Source organism: Mesoplodon densirostris, chromosome 2, assembly GCF_025265405.1.
Source record: "Mesoplodon densirostris isolate mMesDen1 chromosome 2, mMesDen1 primary haplotype, whole genome shotgun sequence".
NCBI lineage: Eukaryota > Metazoa > Chordata > Mammalia > Artiodactyla > Ziphiidae > Mesoplodon > Mesoplodon densirostris.
Genome location: NC_082662.1, coordinates 143,035,503 through 143,058,832, shown reverse-complemented (window position 1 = coordinate 143,058,832; position 23,330 = coordinate 143,035,503). Strand labels below are relative to the sequence as shown.

The following is a 23,330-nucleotide window of genomic DNA, read 5'->3' as shown; positions in this document are numbered from 1 at the left end:
ACTGACCTGGGGAAAAAGAAAGCAGCTATATTTTTCTTGTGGTTTTTTCAAGAAAACATCCTTTTTATACAGATTTAGAAAGAAGAATCAATAGCTATATCTAAGGTGATCATGATTAATTTGTGAATATAGAAAACAAGATTGAAACAAATCTAAGAGTACCTTTCCTAAAATAAAGTATTTTAAATTTAATAAGCGTGTTGTCCATTATGAAGGACAATTGATCCTTTTATAAAAGCTCAGAAACAAATGACCAGATGTTCCCCAAAGACAGGTCTCTCTCATACTATAGGTTCCCATGGCTGATATTTTAGAAGAAACAAAACTCTCAGAGGGAGGACTGAGAACCACTGTTCCCTCTTACATATGATCAGAATAAGGGGAAGCAGGTAGGTTTTATACCACACTTCAATATCAGTTACAGAGAAAGTAGGCTTTTTTCCTAATCTTCTTTGAAGGGTGTTGACATTTCAGAGTGCTGTGGAATCACCCTGTTCCCAGATTTCCTTCTGCCACTTGGATGTGGGAATCTAACCCATCAGTATACCAGAATCTGGAAGTATACCAGATTCACAGTGACATAAAAAGTCTTTTAGAGAATTCATTTATTCAGTTAAAAAAGATTTATTGATCACCTGCTAGGTTTAAAGCACTGATCTAGGTGCAGATACAGCAGAGAATGGGACAGAAGTCCCTGCCTCACAAGGACAGTAAACAACATGCCACAGGGTGAGTGATAATTGAGCGCGTAAAGAAAGATAAAGCAGGGCTTCCCTGGTGGCGCAGTGGTTGAGAGTCCGCCTGCCGATGCAGGGGACACGGGTTCGTGCCCCGGTCCAGAAGGATCCCACATGCCGCGGAGCGGCTGGGCCCGTGAGCCATGGCCGCTGAGCCTGCGCGTCCGGAGCCTGTGCTCCGCAACGGGAGAGGCCACAACAGTGAGAGGCCCGTGTACAGAAAAAAAGAAAGAAAGAAAGAAAGAAAGATAAAGCAGGGAAGGTGGATGGGAAGAGGGAATGTCAAGAGATGCTCCAATGGCCTTTCTAAAGAGGTGCCATTTATACAGAAACCGAAATGAGAGGCAGGAGCAACCACCCAAAGACCTGAGGTATTTCCTGTCAGGCAGGGGACACAGCAAGTGCAAGGGCCTTAGATGGAATATGCTTATAGTGTCTGAGGAACAGCAAGCAGGCCAGTGTGGCTAAGTGCAGTGAGGAAGCAGGAAGAGTGGCAAATAAGTTGGGGTGGTAGCTGGGTGGGGGGGATCAGATCATATAAACCATGGTAGGAATGTGGATTTTTTTTTTTTTTTTTACTTAGGTGAGGTTATTGGGAGAGTTGTGGGCAGCAAGGGACATGATCTGATTTACATGTTTAAAAGTAATACTCCGGTTGTTGTGTGAAGAAGAGAGAGACTGTGGAACAAGGATGAAACTGGGGACACCAGAAAGGGTATAACTGCTGTAAACTATGTAAGAGATGGTGGTGGCTTGGCCAATGTTGGTAGCATCAGCAGTCAGAGTGATTGGGTTAAAGTATATTTTGAAAGTCACACTGACAATTTACCAATAAATCAGGTGTGGGACATGAGAGAAAGATGGGAATCAAGGATAACCCCAAAGGCACTTGACTTGTGTTATGGGCATGTGATAAGGCCATTTAACACTGGAAGACGACAGGAGTGCTCAAGAGTTGTTTCAGGACGTGTTCATTTTATGATGCTATCTTGGATGTCAAGAAGGCTGATAGATATAAAATCTAGAGGTTAAAAGAAAAGTCAAGCCTGAAGATACAAACTTCGTGGTCACCTACATATAAAGAATGTTTAAAGCCACGGGACTGAATGAGGTCATCTAGGGAGTAAACGTAGAGAGCGATCAAAGATGGAGCCTTGGGATTCTGCAACACCAAGAGGTTTGAAAAAAAGAACAGGATCCAGCAGAGTAAATGAGAGAAGCAACCAGAGAAGTAGGAGGAAGTTCAGGAGAGAATGTGGTTTCCTGGAATGCATGTGAAGAATATCTTAAGAAGGAGGAAGTAATCAGTGTTGCTACAAGGTCCCATGTGGACTGAACATCGGCCACTGGATTTGGCAATACGGAAGGTGACCTTGACTAGAGAGAGGTTTCTATCAAATGATGTGTATTCAAAACTTATGAGAATCATAAAATCAGCTCTGTTCCAGCAACCTCCTTGCCACGAATGCTTGCCACCTAACTTGCACAGCTATTAGAAATTATTGTCCCTGTTTCAGTTTTCATTATATAATGCCCTCTTATTGGAAAATTATTCCAAATGAAGTCAACTTCGTGGACTCCCTTCAGTTACAGGGTGTATTCCAGTTAAGTGCAGTGCTTTGTAGTGACAATCAATGTGAAATCTTACAACTGTTAATGATTATCTCCTACCGAATAATGCCAGCCCTGGAAAATTACCCAATATTAGGATATTTGTTTTATCATTAGATGCATCTATGAAACACAGAAAGTATTGATAATTGCAAAACAGACACTATGCCTCTCAAAAGAGGACGTGTCGGCAGTCAGAAAGGTTAGCAAATGGTGGATTAAACAGGTTTTTTTGAGTAAAAGATTTCTTAGGGCTTTTAATATTCTAATATGCACTTCAACTCTCCAAGAGGTGAAGACCCCATTTCCCAAACTTATTCGCCCTCATGGGACTACTGTTCTAGGCAATGCATTTTGAGAACATTGGTTTAGGGGAATCCAGCAGTCCTCCCAAGTGGTTACCACCCACTGTGCTGAGTGAACCTTGCCCCATCATTGCCCCATCACAGCCATGTCACCAGGGCTAGTGAACTGTCGTCCCCTGCGGAACAGTCTGTTACCCTTATTTTCATCTAGAGATATGAAACAGAGCTCTGATGTGATTTTGCTACCTATTAACCCCACTTGCCCCCATGTATATTTTATCAGACCAGTTCTAAAAAGGCCTAACTTCATTTGCTGAACGGACTGAAGTCTCTAGTTTCTAATCTCAAAAACTACGTGAAGAAACAGAGCCTAGAGCGGAAATAAGCAAGAGCTGCTTCTTACAAAGGACTGAAACAAAAGAACCTGATTAAAATTTAAATACTTTAAAAAAATGTAAATTTTAAAAGTAAAATAAAAAGATTTCACAAGGCAAATAATTTTTCTAGCCAGTTAGTACTCTTTTAATTCCTTTTTATATCAACAATCATTTTACAGTTTCCCCTTTTCACTACCTATCTCAACACAGGCTTTAAATATTTTAATGTAGATACACATCAAATAGTTGAAGGCCAGGTTTTAATGATAACCTTTGGGAAAGCGGAACTTTCCTTACCCACATTTAGCATAGACAGGAATATAATACACAAAGACTACCTCAATAGATGTGAGAGGAGGGAAATAATTCAGAAAGTCATTTTGTTAAAAATATTTATTTAAAAAAATACAATTGTCCATATCAAGTTGCACATACATCTATTAACATATCTATATAATTTTGGACTTTAGTAAATTTGATACAGTGCTTTCTTAAAGCCAGCTTGCCATTATACAAAGCAGATTCCTCTGACAGTTCTTATATAAAATAGTTTTTAAAAATGTATCATCTTTCTAAAAAGATGCATATCATCATTACAGAATTTAACAATATTTTTGCATAAAACTTGAAGCCATAGAAAAAAAAGATCACCTGATTGGTTATTCAGAGCAACCCCTTACTATGTCTGGAGGTGCACTGAATATCAACTACACTTTTCCCTCCTAAAAGCAGCATATTATAAAGCCCTCAAAGTGCCAGCGCATATTCTTCCTCACCAACCTAAACTCTGTAAAGTTTTTTTGCCACACACATGTAGAGCTGAAGGCTCCGGCTACAGCCATACTAATTACCCTAAAACAACATCCCTTAGTTTCCCAACACGTTAAGTCCGACTGCTTAGCTAGAAGATGTGGCAGTTTCTCTCCAGCTGCATCAACAATTAATGTGATTTTAATAAATGTTAGCAGTTACCATCATTTGAATTGCTTTTTTAGGAAAAAGAAAGTGATTTTAATACTTCGAAGGTCTCCCTCATGTAAATTAAACTGACATTAATCAAGACAAATTATTAATGACACTTTAACAATAATGCAGTCTTTTGGATAGGTGTGCACTGGCATTATAGGTAAGTATTCTGTTTATACAAAAGTAGTGGATACTAGATATTATGAGCGATAGATTTCAATAAAATAAACAAGGGGAAAAATAAACAATGAAGTAACTGTCTTCTCAGCTGAATGAATCGGAGTTTAAGAAAAGCACCCTGACAAGTTCTTATTACAGAGGCCAAACTAAGACGCTGAGGTAAAAGAATACATCTCTCTGTGTTAACACCACAGCAGACATATGCTCTCTTTCTGACTTACAGATTGGGTGGGCGAAAATCAAAAGTTTAACAGTATTTAATTTTCAAGTGATATCCATACTTGAAGATCCAATAGGGCTCACAGAAAATTATTAGTTCTTCAAAGGACAAAATTGTACACTTTTTTTTAAAAGCCAACTTGATTATCTAGTGTAAAGGGCAGAATTCTAAAAAACTAAGTCAAAAATTTTATTTGCCTCAAACCAAAGCCAACCAGTAGCAAAATGACTGGACTGAGTTTCATATTTAATCTTCCCTACCCACAAAGATAAATGAAACTGCTAGAAGGTAAAAGTGAAGAAATACATATGATTGTGACTAGAAAAGGTCGAATGGCCAAACCAAATAAATAGGCCTCAAGTAATCAAAAATAAATTGCATTCATTTCTGTCTTTACAAATATGCATCTTAGTTCACTAATACTGAACAGGGAAGTTCACACAATATGCTACTTTATCACATAAGCAATGAATGTAATGTACACTTAAAGGCCCTTGGTAATACTGCCATCAAAAAAAAAAAAGTATGAAATGTCTTAGAAAGGACTGTGTCCCTTACCTGACAGACAATAAGCAACAATGATTAAACAGAAAAGAAACTTAAAGTTGGCGAATTCACAAAGTTGAGTATAATCCACCAACTGCAAACCATTAAAAGTCATACATTTCTACAAAGCAGAATATTAAAAGCTTGTAAATTATTTTAAAGCATCCTAGCCAAAACAGCATACCTTACAGAGCCTAGAATGGCTCACTGGGTAATCCATTTATCCCTTCTCCAAACAGTCAAGTTCCAGAAAACATAATCAATAAACCTTAACTTCCCTGACCCCCAATATCCTCAAGATGAAATTAAACAAAATAACCATTAAGTGCTTCCAGTTATTAAAAACAGAACAGTGCTAATAATGGTGTCCCAAAAAGTGCCAAGTGATTTCATACCAGTATATGGCATTCCCACCCCTGAACTCTAGGCAAGCTTGAATGATGGACTGGCTAGAACTCAGGCCCAGCCACAGGGCACCTCCCCACCCCCAACCCGTCCAGAAGATCCCGGGCCTGTCCTCGCAGGGCTCATATCCTTGGAGGGGACAAGAACAAGAACGGGCCCTTATGAGATGGGAAACAAGGCAAAGCTGAGAAGACCATTCAGCCCAAGATACTCTGAGTTTTCTGCTAATGCTTTTTATGTACAGTTCAAAAGGATGAATAGGCTACAATGCCAGAATTCCTCCACCACTATATCAATCATGGTTAAATCTGTATTTTAGAAATACTACGTCTAGTATAAACCTCCTCTCTGAGAAACTTAGAACCCAACGTAACAAGGATTTTACACAGAAATGTAGAAATTTTTAGAAAGAACATTCTTATTTGCTCAATAATACATGAATATAAGAAAACAGTTTAAGATGACTTTGCTTAGAGTATGTCACATGTAGCACTGTACATTATTTCTAAAGAGTAGACAAGCAATTAGTCTTTAAGGCCTATGATTCTATGCATTTAAAAAAACAAATGTGCAAGGCATTAATTTTTAAAAAGTGACAACTGCAAAGTGCAGCCAATTTTTGTTTTTAAGTTTTAGTATAAAATAGCCTAGGAACCATCCTAGACTAGGATGACCATATGTTCCCTCTGAAAAATAGATTTGTTTATACACATACACACAAACATATACTCAGTCAATACATCAGTATATATACACACACATATATGCACTCAGCCAATCAGTATGACTTGGAAAGAAATGCTCTAGGTTTCCCAAAATATTTTAAAATAAAAACTTAAGCCTCATAAAACTTCTTGATCTATATTATACTCTTACTATGTTTGATTGTATCCCTCATAAATTTTCTTGTTAAAGGTTTCATTTAAAATGTTAACAACAGCCTGAATTTCCTGGTTTCTATACAAAGCTTAGAGCCAACTTTCCCCTCTCACACAAACCACTCTGATTTCCATTTTCACAACAGCTAAGTGTGGACGGCAGCACCCTAGAAATTGCTATTTTCTGGCAGGCTGTCAATCTATCACGATTTTTTTTTTTTTCAGAAAAGTAGGTTGAAGAAACTGGCAGCTTCAAATGGAACATTTATACTACATCAATAACTCACCTTTTCAGTTCTGCTCTGTTTACAGGTAAAAACATGACTTTCATCCTAACAGGTTCCACCAAGTACGAGAAATGAAATCAAACCGCCTTCTTTTCTTGCTTAATACACCACCACCCACAAGAATTCTAGATTTTAAGATTAAAACTTCAACTTCAGTAAGCAGAGTTCTGATGACACAGAGAAATATCAGGGCACCTTGTTTCAGGCAACGCCAGCAGCATTAAAAACAGTAACAACTGTTAATTTAATTGTTGACCCAAAACCAAGAAGATAATTAACCAAACACTTTCTCTTGAACTAATTCTCTGGTCAGAGTACCTGCTCAAGATAATTATGGCTGGCCTCCACTTCAGTACTATGAATTGAACAATTAAGTTCTCAATTCCATCCTGTCACACCCTCAGATCACAGACTACGTACTTCATGAAGATTCTAGTTTTCCTGTTGCTGTGGTCCTTCACTCAGAGCTCCAGGCTTCTGCACGGAGACCTGCACTTGTTGCCATACTTGTTTACAAACCTAAGAATGGCACCTCAGCACAATTCTAGATTTCTGGCATGGGTAAATAAAATATATACAATAAATGAAATGATAGATAGAACAGACCCATCAAGAAAATATTTATTTTTTCAGATGCTAAAATGTTACCAAAAAAATAATAATAATAATAATAAAAAACTTACCAATGCAGCAAGAAAATGGAGGTTGTTATGTACTTTAACATAAGGCAACTTGAAATAATTCTGAAATTGTTGGTAAAATGTAACATTAATAAGGCCAAAAGAAGTTTGAGAGCAGCTAGTAAAATAAAAGTAAATTATAAACTCATACCTAATATGAAAAGGAAAGAGACAACAGGCTGTCAAAAATAATAAGCACGGGGCCTCCCTGGTGGCGCAAGTGGTTGAGAGTCCGCCTGCCGATGCAGGGGATACGGGTTCGTGCCCCGGTCTGGGAGGATCCCATATGCCGCGGAGCGGCTGGGCCCGTGAGCCATGGCCGCTGAGCCTGCGCGTCCGGAGCCTGTGCTCCGCAACGGGAGAGGCCACAACAGTGAGAGGCCCGCATACCGCAAAAAAAAAATAATAATAATAATAAAAAAAATAAAAAAAATAATAAGCACGAAGCTCTGGAAAACATTTGGTAATGGGCTATTTGGCAACGTATAAAAAAGAAATAGGAAATTTCAGAAAGTTGATGACAAGCTCTGCTGAAAAATTCCTAATCTCTACTGGAGATTTTACATAAAAATCAAATCAAATATGTAAAGGATTTCCCCATATATCACAACCAAAGCTTCCACATTGTATTTTTCAAGATTAGACTGACAAACAGACCCTGAGTCAGGGGGCTTTAAAGTAGAGTACATGCCTCCAGGGGGGTGCACAAGACAATCTACTGGGTGCAGGAAAAAAATATTAGAATTTCTACTCAAGATTTATTTTTATGCCCTCCTTAATTTCTGTTTTGTGTTATGTCTTATAGTGTACACAGGACTTTAGTATAGCAGTATATAACTTAACATATATACATATAAATTTGCAATAGGGTATTTGTGTTCAAAGCCTTTTATTGATCAAGGTGTGTGTTCAAAAAGGTTGGAGACTGCTTTTCTGAAATGCCAGTGAGTGGCTCTAATGTGCATAAATTCACTAGAAACATACAAAACTGCCTTTGAGAACTTTAGAATCATAACACGAGTTCTGAGATCAGGATGAAACAATGTCATTAGACTAGACATCACACAATGCCAAGTGTGAATGGAATTGAAGTGATAATATCAACAGCCTGCAGTTACAGCTCCAGAATTCCAAGCCTCTGATTTACTGTCTCCTCCAAGCCTAAGTGACACACAGTATGGAGAAAACTAAAAATTGTGCCATGTAAAGAGATTCAACAGTCAGTGCTGCCTTTTTTGATCTCTAATATGGTATGTAAATCTTCAAGGAATTGTAAAAAAAGATCCAGTGTAAAAAAAAATCCAGTACCCTTTTACTATAGGCTCATGGGCTTATTTTCCCCATCAAAATCTAAAGAAAAAAATTACTGTTACCTGTATTTTAACCACCAAGATGTAGAAAAATTAAACCTATATTTTTAACTCAAAGAAGCATAAGGCTGACCTTTTGAGGGTTTCTGGTTCTTCCATCATGTATAAATTTTTAAAAAATCAATGGAAGTTTCCACCTTTGTTTGAACGCATAAAATATGCCATGAGGAATATTATATCACAAAAGCACTGTGACAAACCAAAAAGAAAAAATTATTTTAGAAATTATGTGAAAATCCACCCTAGGGTGAAATAAGTGCAGTGGTTTGCTGGCTGAGTGTATGGCTCTGAGCCAACTGTGCGCCTCCCTTCTCAACTCCAAGGTGGTGGCTTAAAATCAGCCACAGAGGGAGTAACTTACATGATGGGAATCAGCAAATGCTACAACTTAAGGGCCTTTTTTCCCCTTCAGAGAGCCTGGTGGTTAAACATCTCGCAGCATACAACTGACTAGATATCGGCCAGAGCAAATGAAAAGTTAAGCTAATCACAGCAGAAGTCGCAAAAACTCACTAAACCTGCTCCCCTATCTTAACTTGGGCTACTTTTGCCCACCAGCATTCATCCTGGCAAAGTGACTAGTGATGGATACCAGCTACCGCTACCAAATATAAGTCTCTCCAGTGAATACTGATCTTAAGTGGCATGTCACCTTTTGATGCTAAGAAGAACTCTGTGGATGTTCAAAAAAATACAAAACAGAGACTTTTCCAGGAAGGAGGTAGTTTACAAATAGAACAATCTGCCTCATACACTTGCACTATGGTTGCAGTTTCATTTCACTTAAAAAAGTGAACACATACATACACACAATCACACACACCAACTTCCCCAAAATAGTTGATCTCAAAGAGAAAGCAGATCATCCTCAACCTCCTAAGGCCCACACCTCTCAGAGACTTCTGGGAGAGGTTTATAGGCAGAGGACTCACTAAAACTGGTTCCTAGGAAGTTGCTTTGACTGAGTTTTAATGGTGCCCTTGGTTCCAGGTACCCCTGTGCTGAGACGGTTAATTATCAAAGATACTATCTATGAAAACAAACCAATGGCTTTTCTCCTCTGACTCAAAATAAGATACTTCTGTGCTTTCAAAATTTAAAATATCTAGTTAAATCAAGCCATCAATATTTACTTATCTAATGTACAAAATGTGAATTAACCTAATAAAAACTAGTCCAAAGTGCTGCTGAGCAGTCTAATTTCAAAGAGGCATGCAAACAAAATAATTCAATGTGGGAAGAAAATCCAGTATGTCTGTTCCCCATCACTACTGAACACTGCCTTTCAACACTGCTATTGCATATCTCAGGAACAGAACTTTTCAGCTGATAACCACAAATGAACCAGTAACAGTCTCCAACACTACAAATATAAAGGCAGCTCCCTGAATACTGTCCTTCTGCTACTAGTGAACTAGCATAGACATCTTATGCTAGAGTTTCTCCATACTGTATAAAACAAAGTGAACTTTATGTATCTGGAAGATGCTGGTTTATAGCGGTGTCACTTTGAGCCCTCAAGTCCTTACTACTCCCTTATTCCATTTACTTCAGGTGGTTAATTATAGGAACTATTTCTAGGGTTAAAAGACCAGTTTAATGGGCAGGGTGGCGGTGGTGGTAGCATATCATCCGATCCTGGACTTTAAAGCCAAGTTTTTCAAGACTCAACTGTGATGCTGGTATCAAATCAGTTTCGGGGATCAACAAATCTGTCTGCACCTGGCACTGATGACTCAATGGTAATATTTTATAAATTTGGTAGAGGTGAAGGCCTAAGTTTTTCACTACTGATATGAAGAATCCAATCCCTGTGTTATGAGCGTTGCCGAATGAACTCTGCGCCTTCCTTAGGAAAAAAAAAAAAACTCAAAGAAATAAGCATATCTTTACTTCACTACAGATTTGGAGGCTTCACTTTGCTTTTCATCTTCCTAATTACATGGTGAAAACTATCACAACCTCTAACAACCTTAAATTTAAAAGACAAATATACCGTAGAAAACGGGATAAAATGAACAGAGAAAAGGGTCCTTCAGGCCGGTACCTTCCAACTGAGAAAAGCCCTACATGTTGTTTCAAGTTTTTCAATTGAATCTTTGACTCAGAGATGCCTCAAACTTTCTAACCCCAGGTTCATCTCCCTAAAAGCCATCATTTACCATACTGCATTCCGTGGGTGTGTAATCATACCAGCTAGAGAGCAGATAACACTTCTGTGCCAGATATGGGGTCCCATGTTCTCACTGGTTGTTCCAAATACTGTTTTAAGTCCCCGGTTTAAAAATCTCCCTATGCGGGAATAAAGTAGCTCCATGCTCTGTTGACGGGTTCAGACAAGATCACACATATGGCTAAGAGATCCACCCTGAATAAATGTAAATAAGATGCCTTTTTGTGGACTTGCTTACATATGTTATAGTTCATAGCAAAACAGAATCTACCCAATAGTCCTGCTCCAATCTTACTTTGTGTGAATAGGAATGACTCTTTTTCCTCTACTGCTTATGCACAACTCAATATTCAACAGAGCACATTAAAGTCCTAAAGATATGGCCAATTTCATTTAACTAATATTTCTTTATATAACATGCTCAAAGCATAATTTTTTTCCTGGCCAAAGGGTCCCAATAAAGGCAGGAGGAGTAACTTTGTTCTTAATTCTCTTGCAAAGCATAGCTAGCTGCTAAACCCCACCAAAAATTTCTTTAGCACAAAGTTCAAAATATTTTTTAAAAAGAAAGAAAAAGAGGGAGGTGGAGTCTGGACTCCAATTAAGGCATTTTTATACACAGTCTAACTTGAGTCCTATTCAAAGGGAATCCTAAAAAAGCATTTTTAATGGGGAATGGCAGAAATCACAATAGTCTATTATCAGCATTGTGATGTATCAATTGCTCACTTTAAATGTAATCATGTTGGGTGTCTTTCTATTTCTTTATTCCTTGGTTCTCTCATCCCACAAGTGCATAGGTTATGTTTTCTGTAGATCTGGGGAAAATGGGCCAGGGGTGGAAGGTCCATCCAGGCCAGACAGAGTGAACGGCCCATGACTGTTCAGCACAGAAGGAAACTGAGAAAGAAAATAAAACACATTATCATCCTATTATGCAACTCTAAATTTCACTTTCTGTCCCTATTATATTCCCTGAGGCAGAACATGACATCCACCTGCAGTGGCTCACAGGACAAAGGCAGTAATTGTTTATCATGGAAGAATATGATGTCACAAAAACTTTTAAAAAGTTGTTTGTCTTACATGTTAAATATTAACACCCTCCAGCGTACCTTGATGGAATGGAAAGACCAAACCTATACTTTCCCTCCGATGCTAAGGTACACAGGTTCACACTTGACTTCAAATGAAGGTTTTAGAAAGTTCAGTAAATGACAGCATGCGCTACAGAGTATAATTCAATTGTATAGCAAATCACAGACTATCAAAAAGAGATCCAGAGGAGATGCCCATCTCTTAACTGCTGCAAATAGTTGTAGGGTGCTCATCCTAGAAAAGGGCTCCCCATCATGTATTCTGAGACCAAATTTATATGGAGATTCCAGGCTGAAGTTAGGTGAGCACTATGACTTTCTCCCTATAATTCAATTATCTGTTTGTGAGAGGCAAAGAAAAATGTAAAATGAAATATGGAAAATTCTCAACACTCTATTCAATAATTTATAAGTTCTTGCAAAAAACAAATTGCAGAAGTAGTAAGATTTTTAATTTTCTTTCTTTTTTTCCCCCCTCACCATTCCATTTCCAAAAGAACAAATGAAAATTTAAATTACAAAATCTAAGAAAATCTCCCAGGGAGTCACCCTTGAATAAGTGAATGAATCAACTACAAGAAAACCTACAAGTTATAAAGTCTAGATGTCCTGGGCAAAATAATCGTTTAAAACTGTGAGACCGGGACTTCCCTGGTGGTCCAGTGGTTAAAAATCCACCTTCCAGTGCAGGGCACGAGGTTTCGATCCCTGGTCGGGGAACTGAGATCCCACATGCAGCGGAGCAACTAAGCCCATGCGCCACAACTAGAGAGCCCAACTCGAGAGAAGCCCATGCGCTGCAACTACTGAGCCCGTGTGTTCTAGAGACCACGCGCCACAACCAGAGAAGCCCGCACGCCACAACAAAGAGCCCATGTACTAAAACAAAGACCCAGCGCAGACAAAATAAAATAAAAATAAATAAATAAATACCTTAAAAAAAGATTAATAATACCCGCCTTGCAGGATTTTAATAAATAAATAAATAAATAAATAAATAAAGCAAGCAAGCAAGCTGTGAGACCTTTCCTAAGACCTTGGTTAAGAGGTAGTACAGGGCTTCCCTGGTGGCGCAGTGGTTGAGAGTCTGCCTGCCGATGCAAGGGACATGGGTTCGTGCCCTGGTCCGGGAAGATCCCACATGCCGCAGAGTGGCTGGGCCCATGAGCCATGGCCGCTGAGCCTGCGTGTCCAGAGCCTGTGCTCCACAACGGCAGAGGCCACAACAGTGAGAGGCCCGCATACCGCAAAAAAAGAAAAAAAAAAGAGGTAATACAATATTCATTTTAAAAATATATATATATTTAAAATGCTGATGAATATCAATTCTGAATGAGGGGGGAAATGGGAGTATTTGATATACTATTCTCAAGAGTTTTCTCTATTTTTAAAAAATCCTCAGTTAAAAGGGGAAACCCCTCAAAAAAAAAAAAATATATATATATATATATACACACATTTTCTCTTTTTAGAAAAGAGGATTTCTAGCATTTAAAATGACCAAAAAAGAAATTGGATAGGCTCAAAAAATCTACTACAGTTTTAAACAATTCTTGGTCTAATTCAAATGTATGGCATAGTAAACAATGAAAAGGAAACTCTGCCGTGAATATTTATCTGAGTTGTTTGCTGGCCAGAAAATTAACACTTAGAAAGTCAAAAATAAATCTAAGGAATACTTATTAAGTAGAAGTTTTACAATGATTAACTGAAGAGTGGATACTGCCTTTTTGCCTCTTTCTTCGTTTACCACACCCCAATTACAGAAGACAAGCTTTTATGTAATTTACCTGGAAGAGTGTGTTAGCACCTTGTAGCCTGGCTGGACTTAGGGGAGCAACAGGGCTGAGAGTACTCCAAAAGTGGATACTGGAGAGCAAGGGGCTCGGAGTCAGTAAGATGGGCGTCTGCAACACACAAACCAAAAATATAACTAAATGGCTTATCAGGATTATGTTTAGCCTTGTAATACACAAATAGCTCTGAATCCAAATATTGTCCTATTCTCCACTCCAAGTATGTCCAAGTCGGAAATCTTATCATGAGGAAAAACTCAGAAATTACTTTTACAACCCAGGTAAGATAAAGGTCAAAATATTTTCTAACCCGTTTTTGGTAGAATCTTTTTCAAATAGAAAAACAAAACCAATCTGAATTTTGGTATGGAGAAATTATGGGTAACTGAGTCACAAACAGATTTTCCCCTTAATAATGCGTAGGTCTAGGAGTAATCTAACTATTTAAATGTTAGATGAGCAAGTTAAGAAATAGCTAATGAAAATAACTGCACAAACTTGTAAGGACCTCAGGATCTGTTGTCTTCTAACTTGAGATTATCACTGTTGTTTTATAAGACACCCCCCCGCCAAAAAAAGACAGAGAGAGAGAGAATATACTTATTTTCTTTAGGAGAAAGTGGAAAAACCAAATACTTATTTACTTGCAGAACAATGAATTTTTTAACACAATACTCCAAACCTTTTGACAATCCTAATTGAGGTGAGGAATTGGGTTACTTTCACAGGGTCATATAACCTTCTGTAAGGCAAGCCTATGTAGCCAAATGAGAACCCGAGGTTATAAATTCTGGATTTGTTTTAAAAGGTGAGTAAAAACAAACAAAACAAAAAAAAAATGCGGCACTAATAAGAAAGAGAGTGTTACCTGCGAAAAAAGTGCTGGCGTAAGAGAAGCTGTAGGGAGAGATGGGCTTAATATTCCCAGTGGGCTTGGATCACTGCCCGTGATCACCAGGGTTGGTGCCAGCTCTAACCCCTTGGGTTTCTTGGACCTTGATGAATTATTTGTTTTGTCCTTTTCTGGCAAAGCCAAATCCTGGTCTTTAGGCTCCAGGGACAAGTCCTCTGAAAGTTCCATTGGCTGAGAAGCCACTGATTCCATGTCTGTGTCCATGTCTGGGTTGGAACTCAGCGGTGGTGAAGGTGTTCTAGAAGGCTCCTGCAGAGGGGACACGGACGAAATAGGTGGTGTGGTGGTAAAAGCTGCAGTTACACTAGATGCAGAAGTTGGTGCTTCCAGAGAAGGCAGTCTGGGGGAAGCCAAATTCTCCAACGGTTGCACAGTTTCTTCTGAAGATGGAGAAATACTTGGGCCAGTTGAAATGGCAGCAGCAAGAGGTTCAACTGGTGGCTTTTTGGCAGGTGTGGTTACAAATTTGATAACAGATGGTGTTGGCTCCTGAGGAGATTTTTTCTCTGCCAGTTTCTCAGCTGGATTCTCAACCTTTATAGATTTGAAAAGCTTCCTGTTGGAGGAGTTCAAAGAGTTGAGAGTAAATGAAGAATATAAGCCAGAGTGTATGTAGTCATTGCGGCTAGAGGTCTTGGCACCAGGCTGTGGTGGCTTCTCTTTCCCGCCATTCTCCACATCTTTGGAACCGTTGCTGCTGAGTTCACTGACGCTTAAAGCTTCACAGTCTCCCTCAACCCTGCCCACTGTCATCGGATCCATGTTCAAAATCTCTGGGTATGAGACAAACTTGTACACAAACTTCTGACCATTCACTTTTTTAATGATATTCTGTAGATAAATAAAATAAACACTCTTAGACTTTCTTAAACTTTTCTTAAGCATTTCTTAAACTTTACCCACCCCCCATGAAAAAGCTGACCTAATGGGGTTCTCTATTTGATAGGTAGTTTACTTGAAAGCTTCAAAGTCATCTAAATTTATCTAGCCATACCAAACACAGCTCCTACTGTTATGGAGTACAAGTTAAAAACATTTAAATGTCTTATTAACAACTGAACTAATATGTTTCCTAAAAGCTGAAAGATTTTAATTGCTTAACACTGTCAGCCAAGTATCTGTATGAAGTCAAAAATTTCTGAACTGCAATCTCAAATAACTCCAAAGGTACAAGCCATTCACATCCTGAGGAAGCAAAAAGGAATTCAGAATATTACTTCTGCTAAGGTTCCTACTTCCTTCAGAAACTCCAGCTGTTTCTTACCTCATCTCTCCATACAGGAAAGCTGATAACATTAACCACTCAAAGGTGAAAGAAATTAAGATCCTCGCTTCTCACTTTAATTCTACCCATTTGATCCATTTATTTTACTTCAGTGCCCAAGAATGTATTCAAAATAATAAGAAACAAAAAAATTTTAACTAAGAAATCACATCTAGGTATTAACAGCTATTCTTTAAGGTATTAATTTGTGTTCCAGGTAAACTAAAAAGTAAAAATTAAGTAGAGCTAAAAAAATGAGTAAATATAAGACAATTTTTAAAGTAAATTATGATATAAACAAGAGTATTTATTCATCCTCAAGAATCTCAAATTTCCTTTTCCTTATTCCAACTCTATAATCATTTTTTCTTTAAAGACAACTGTAATTAGGAATAAAATATGAGCAATGGGAGTTGGGTACTGAATAAGAATTTGCAGAAATACACCTGGAACATTTACATCTTTCATCCTAATTCCAAACTGCTGAAGCTGTAAAATAAATTGAATTAAAATAAACCAGAACAGTGATCATTTCACAATGTATACAAATATCGCATCATTATGTTGTACACCCAAAGCCAATATAACTTTATGTCAATTATACCTCAATTAAAAAGAATTTCTTTTAAAAAATAAATAAACCAGGACATTAGTACCTCTAACCTCACCAGAAGAGAAGGATCAATTCTTGTTTTGAGGTGGATGTGTATTACCTTCACATAATAGTATCTGAGGGCTCGGCTGAGTTTGTCATAATTCATATTAGGCTTGTTCTTTCGAATCCCCCAGAGACGAGCCACCTCTTCTGCCTGCAAAAGCTTGAACTCCCCATTATTAGAGGTCCAGCAGATCATGTGATCGTTCTGAGGCTCCTTTAGGAGCTGAAGGAGGAACTGCCACAGGGTGATAGCACTGTCCATAGCAATGAGCTGAAAGAGGCATCGGATAAGATACACAATTAACAGCCAGCCGTATATGTCAGACACTGTTTTAAGTACTCTAACTGTATTAGACTAATTACTCATTTTATCCCCACAACAATCCTATAAGACAGATACTACTGCAGCCTCATTTTACACGTGAAAAAACGGATTCATTAAAGAGTTAAGTAACTTGTCTAAGGTCACACACGTACATGGTGGAGCTGAGATTTAAACGCAGGCAATCTGGATCCAGAGTCCAAACTCTTAAGCATGCCCCGCTGCTTAAGAAAAGTCTTGCTGTGAGATAAAGCTAGTTTCATAAAGTGCAGGAGCAGACTGACGAATGCCAACCAGTAGAGTATCACTGTTATTAAATTTTATCTTAAAAACTCATTGTCATATTCTCTGAGGAGACCACCATTTCAGCATCTATCTAAATTAGCCCAGCTGGTTTATTTGCCAGGATATGTTGTGTGTCTCAGGGTGGCCCAGAGGTATAGGGAATAATCTACTTTTGCTCCACTGGTATTTCTCCTCCAAATAGTTTCCATTATCACAAATGTAATTTACACATAAATTGGCAGCACTGAAAATTCAGCAAAATGTTCCCTAAGTTACAAGTCCTGTCACCATTCTGTCCACAGGGATTCCACCTGCATAGATCCTCCTTTGATTTGATTAGCAACCTTTATTTGATTATCAAGACTGGAACTGAAATACCTTGCAGTATCTCACGCTTTAGGATCTTCCTATTTAGGCCAGAGTTCCCTAAATTCAGCACTATTGATATTCTGGGCCAGATTATTTTTTTGCTCCTGGACGCTGTCCTGTGCACTGTAGTTTAACAACATCCCTGGCCTCTACCCACTAGATGCCAGTAGCACCTCCTGCCCAATTTGGCAATCCAAATGCCTGCAGACATTGCCAAATGTTCTCCGGGGGGGACCATATCATCTCAGTTAACAAACATTGGTTTAGGCAATGGAGCAGCAAGGAAAGGTTCTCACAAAGTTATTTTCCTCACAAAAACTTCCAAACACCTTATTTATAAGGAAGAATATTTTTTTAAACATCTTTATTGGAGTACAACTGCTTTACAATGGTGTGTTAGTTTCTGCTTTATAACAAAGTGAATCAGCTATACGTATACATATATCTCCCCCCATATCTCCTCCCTCTTGCGTCTCCCTCCCACCCTCCCAGGAAGAATTCTTTAGGGCAGAAACTCTGGCCATATATAAGCACATTCTAAAAAGTCTATAGTTGAACCTTACACACACACAACACAAAAAACCTTCCTTTTTTTTTTTTTTTTTTTTTTTTTGCGGTACGTGGGCCTCTCACTGCTGTGGCCTCTCCCGCTGCGGAGCACAGGCTCCGGACGCGCAGGCCCAGCGGCCACGGCTCACGGGCCCTGCCGCTCCGCGGCATGTGGGATCTTCCCGGACCGGGGCACGAACCCATCGGCAGGCGGACTCTCCACCACTGCACCACCAGGGAAGCCCAAAACCTTCCTTTTGAAATCTATGAATTAGATCTCACTGGATCAGAACAGGACTTAAACAAAATCAATTCTGTTAAAATACTGTAAAAACAGGTAAATTGACTACATCAAAATTTAAAACTTTGGGGCTTCCCTGGTGGCGCAGTGGTTGAGAGTCCGCCTGCCGATGCAGGGGACAAGGGTTCGTGCCCCGGTCCGGGAAGATCCCACATGCCGCGGAGCGGCTAGGCCCATGAGCCATGGCCGCCGGGCCTGCGCGTCCGGAGCCTGTGCTCCGCAGCCGGAGAGGCCACAGCAGTGAGAGGCCCGCGTACCGCAAAAAAAAAAAAAAAAAATCAAAACCACACAAGATACCACTTCACACCTACTAGGATGGCTACAGTCAAAAAGACAGATGATAAGTGTTGGCTAGAATGTGGAGAAAAGTGAAACCCTCATACATTGCTGATGGGAATGTAAAATGGTGCAGCCACTTTGGAAAACAGTTTGGCAGTTCCTCAAAATACTAAACATAGAGTTACCATATGACCCAGTAATTCCACTCGTAGGTATATGCCCAAGAGAAATGAAAATATATGTCCACACAGACACTTATACAGGAATGTTCACAGTGGTATTCATAATACCCAAAAAAGTAGAAACCACCCAAATGTCCAACAACTGATGAGTGGACAAGCAAAATGTAGTATAAACACAGAGTGGAATATTAGCCAGAAAAAGGAATGAAGTACTGATATGGGCTACCTCAGTGGATGAACCTTGAAAACACTACCCTAAGTGAAAGAAGCCAGCCATTTATATGAAACATCCAGAATAGGCAGAAAGTAGATCAGTGGTTGCTTAGAGCTGGGAATGGGGAATGGGTGGGGAGAAGAAAAGGGGAGTGACTGTTAATGGGGTGATGAAAATATTCTAAATTTAGATCGTGGTGGTGGTTATACAACTCTGTGAATATACGAGAACCACTGAAGTGTACTAAGTAGGTGAATTTTATGGTATGTGAATTATATCTCAATAAAGATGTTAAAAACAAACACTACAAACAATACAAAAGTTAGGCCTGAGAAACCTAACTCTATGTACAACTCACAAAGGGTCAACAATGTTTGCTTCCAAAAAGGGCAAAGATGAGGAACTATACTAGAAAATATCTGAGTTTCTGTAACTTTTCTGAGACATTCAAAAGTCCTCCAATTATCCTGTTATCACTTCGAAGCTGGTTATACAGAGATACTGTCATCCAAAAGTAGAGGTGGGAAAATAATAAAGAATAGAATAGGGGAGATGCCTCCCACATTTACAGACTTAATGGAGAAACTGAGGCCATGAATCCAAGTCTCTTTCATCACAGTTATATACTCTGTTCATTAGGGAAACCACTTCCCTAGATGGATAAAAGCATTCACATCACCAGTGGGTTGTAAAGTATTACATTATCAGATACTAAGTGATAATAATGTACAAATATGAAATGCTACTTTAATGCTAAATAACTATGCTCACTAGAAATCATAGTTTCCCACAGCCTCACTTAAGCTGGGTTAAAATAGAGGTTTTATATTATATCCATCAAGTACTGGGCGGGGAGGTGGGGGGGCGGTCCCTGCCATTTCTCTGATTTTACCGCAGAGGCTTTTCTTCTGATAATGCCTGTTCATGGCAAGTTACTTTTTAACTACATATGTTTCCCATTTAAACAATTATCTGTTAGTCTAAATCTGTTACAACTACTTCCCAGTAAATTTCCGCTTAACCAGAGAACTCAGTCTCCACATTTCCAAACATCATCTTCATTATCAACAATGCTTACAGCAGTGTGTGAATATGTGTGAGAGAATGATAATGGTGATGATGTTGAAGCTAGAAAGCGGGGGAAGAGGAGAGAGGAGGAAAGAAGAAAGTGAACGGGGCAGAGAATTGGAATCTCAAGCCTATTACAAATTTGGTGCCTGTAATTCCATTTATTTTTGGAGAAATTCCCCACACCAAATCCTAGAGTCTTAGTGCCTATCATGCAGATAGTGCTTGAGCCCTACAGGTTTATAATGGCTAAGCAATACATGCAAAAAGAAAGAAATAACCATCAACATCTCCACAATGAGTACGCAAGTGCCATCCTGAGCAAATGGGAGGTGTTCCCAAGGTGGTGTGGGTTTACCTTCCACCTCTCCCTTTGCTTATTAGGAGAGAGTGTGTACTGAGCCAAACGCTGGTGGGGCTGTTGCATACTGCAGGGCAGAACCCAACCGTGTGGAAAACGCTGCAGCTTCTTTAGTGTACTTCACAGTGCGTCGGGGATGGGAAATGGCTGTGAAAGAAAATGGGCACTGTGGTTTTGGACTTACATACTGGAAAAAAAATTTTCTTTTGCGAAAAACTAACAAAGACATAAAATGGACATCCTCTGTGGGTACTTTAAAGGAATATTTTACTCATTCAATTTTGATAAGTTTATTCTTTGACTGAAAAGGTGGTGAACCACTGGGCGTACAGTTAAGCTGAACCTCTTCATTTTAGTTCCTAAAAGTGTGCTATTAATATGAAATTCAACAATTTCTTCAGCCATAAAAGAGAATTAAAGGGAAAAAAGTTACAGAAGACAGTTATTTAAAATTACAAAGAGTGAAATAAAGTCAAAAATATTAAATACTTTTATTCTCAGTCAAAAAAACCCCAAACCCTTTATTTTTCTTCTCACGAAAATCTCAATGTTTCTACAATTAGGTTTTTTTCCAAAAGTTACAGGTTTTTTGTTGTTGTTGTTTTGGGTTTTTTTTGCGGTACGCAGGCTTCTCACTGTTGTGGCCTCTCCCGTTGCGGAGCACAGGCTCCGGACGCGCAGGCTTAGCGGCCATGGCTCACGGGCCCAGCCGCTCCACGGCATGTGGGATCTTCCCGGACCGGGGCACGAACCCGTGTCCCCTGCATCGGCAGGCGGACTCTCAACCACTGCGCCACCAGGGAAGCCCAAAAATTACAGTTTTAAAAGAGATTTTTTAGTAGAAGTATAATGAAGGATGTAAATACTTAACTGATCCAAATGAAGGAATCTGATTTTTGAGGGATTAAATGTGGAAAACATAACTGATTCTAACTTAACACTTCAAAGATAGTAGATTAGTCCCTGTGGTAAAATGAAAGGAGCGTGTTGAAGTAACTCATTAGGGAAAGGAAGCCTCTATTAAGTGAAACCTTTCCCACCCTAAACATGTTTATAATACACATAGTCCAGTTGCTGTGGTGACCCATGGCCCAACTATTTTTCAGAAACAGTAGCTAAGACCCCAGTAATAAATGTCTCCAAATTCAGAGTGCTGCTTAAGTAAAACAAAGGCAAATTATGAAATGTATCAAGACTAGTTTTGACTTAAAATCATCGTAGTTGTCAGAAAGTAATCTGGTGTATCTAACTGTACAGTATCCTATCCTAACAAAATATTAAAAGTGTACTGTTACATTACCCTAAAACTTAAAAACAGCATTTCCCTAAATGGATTCCACTTAACGCAGTTTTTAACATTTAAACAAAATTAAAGAGGGGAGAGTTCCTGAGGGGGAAAACTGAATCACAATACATTTTAATGAAAACACCACTGACAGTCTTAAACACTGAAGCACCAAGTTTTCCACGCAGTGGGGCGGTGAGTGGGAGATGGCAAAGAGGGAGGGAGGCGCTGATCCACCAACCAAAGAGACGGGTGAACCGTTCTAATGAGGAATAAAATTCCAGTCTTTCTTTAAATGCCCTAAACTTCAAATAGCAATAGCTTGGGAAAAAGCCAATTGTGTATCGTTTGACTACTTCGGTCAACAATGCCCTTTATTTCCTGCCAAAGCCAGTTAATATTCAGCCCCCAAAAGATATTTCCAATTGATCTTCTTAGGAATGAAGAAGCCACCAGCCTCGCGGCAGCTGTACGTTAAACGGAAAGTAAAGAGGGGAGGGGGTTTGCGGGAGAGAAATAGAAAAAGAAATGAAACTTGACACCGGATGAACAGCGAGTTTGGGGAGAGGAAGAGACACGGATGACCGTGTGCCCCCGAGGAGTTCAAAGTCCGGGGGAAGAGCCGCAACCTCACCGGGCCTGGGTAAGCACTGAACTACTGTACTTTCACTTTCCAACTTCCTGTCGATACAGAAAGTCAGAATTGCTCTCCTCTTGCCCCCCCAAAAAACCATCACTGCCACCTTTTGCCCCAGGGACCTCGCGGTACCAAATAAGGGGCGAAGAGAGCGGAGCGGGGCGCGCCGCATCTACCTGCGCGCCTCGGGGCTAGGGCCGCCTGAGCGGGCGGGGCGGGGCAGGGGCGGATCCCTAGGGGAGCGCGCGCCGCAGCCCCCGCGCCCGCCCCCACGGGCTCGTTTCCTGTTGTGCAGCGAGCCCCTAGCCCCCGCCCGCGTTCCCCGCCGTTGGGGGGCCTCAAGACCCCGACGGGGCGCGGGGTGGACGGGGCGTGCGGGGCTGGCCGCTCACCGAGGCCGCGCGCGGGGCTCCCTCTGGGTCTCCGCCTCGAACACGATGCTCCTCTCCGCCCGCCGCCTTCTCAAGCTGGGAACTCGAGGATGGCGCGGCAGCCGCTGCGACCCCCGCGGCGGAGCCGGAGAAGGCGCCGGCGGCCGAGCCAAGCCCGCCGGGTGCCCGCAGCCGCCCGCATCTCCCGCCGCCGCCGCGGCTCCTCGCGCCCCGCCCTCCCCGCCCCCACACGCGGCGGCGGCGGCGGCGGCGGCGGCGCGGGTCGTCGGGGCCGCTACCCGCCGGGCGCGCGCTCGGGGCGTTCCTAGCCGCGGCCGAGCCTGCCAATCGCTCCGCGGCCGCCGCCACTCTCAACTCCCCCGGCTGCGTTGGGGTCCCTCCCCGACGCCGGCGCTGACGCGCGCCACTTCCGGGGGCGGGAAGGGAGGGGCCAACAGCTGAGGGCCTCTGCCAGCCGCTGCCGTATCGCCAGCCGCTGCCGTAGCACCTTCCGCCGCCCTCCCCTTCCCCGTCCCGGTTTTGGGGGGCCAGGGGTGCGGGCGCAGCGAGGGTGCCGCTTGGGTTTCTCCGCTTTGCACTCTCCGCTGGACTACTAGCCAGTCTGTTTACTGAGGCCCACGACC

The 23,330-nt window shown here is 40.6% G+C and overlaps 1 protein-coding gene across 1 annotated transcript; it reads right to left on the bottom strand.

Annotated features, from left to right (window-relative positions):
• Positions 1-3,253: 3,253 nt before the first annotated feature.
• ELK4 (ETS transcription factor ELK4) lies at positions 3,254-22,899 on the bottom strand. The gene is made up of 5 exons (XM_060091048.1): positions 22,708-22,899; positions 16,519-16,734; positions 14,497-15,372; positions 13,623-13,739; positions 3,254-11,635 (listed from the first exon to the last, which is right to left on the bottom strand). The coding sequence occupies exons 2-5, from the start codon at positions 16,723-16,725 to the stop codon at positions 11,537-11,539; spliced, it is 1,299 nt and encodes a 432-aa protein (XP_059947031.1). The 5' UTR covers positions 16,726-16,734; positions 22,708-22,899; the 3' UTR covers positions 3,254-11,536.
• Positions 22,900-23,330: the final 431 nt, after the last annotated feature.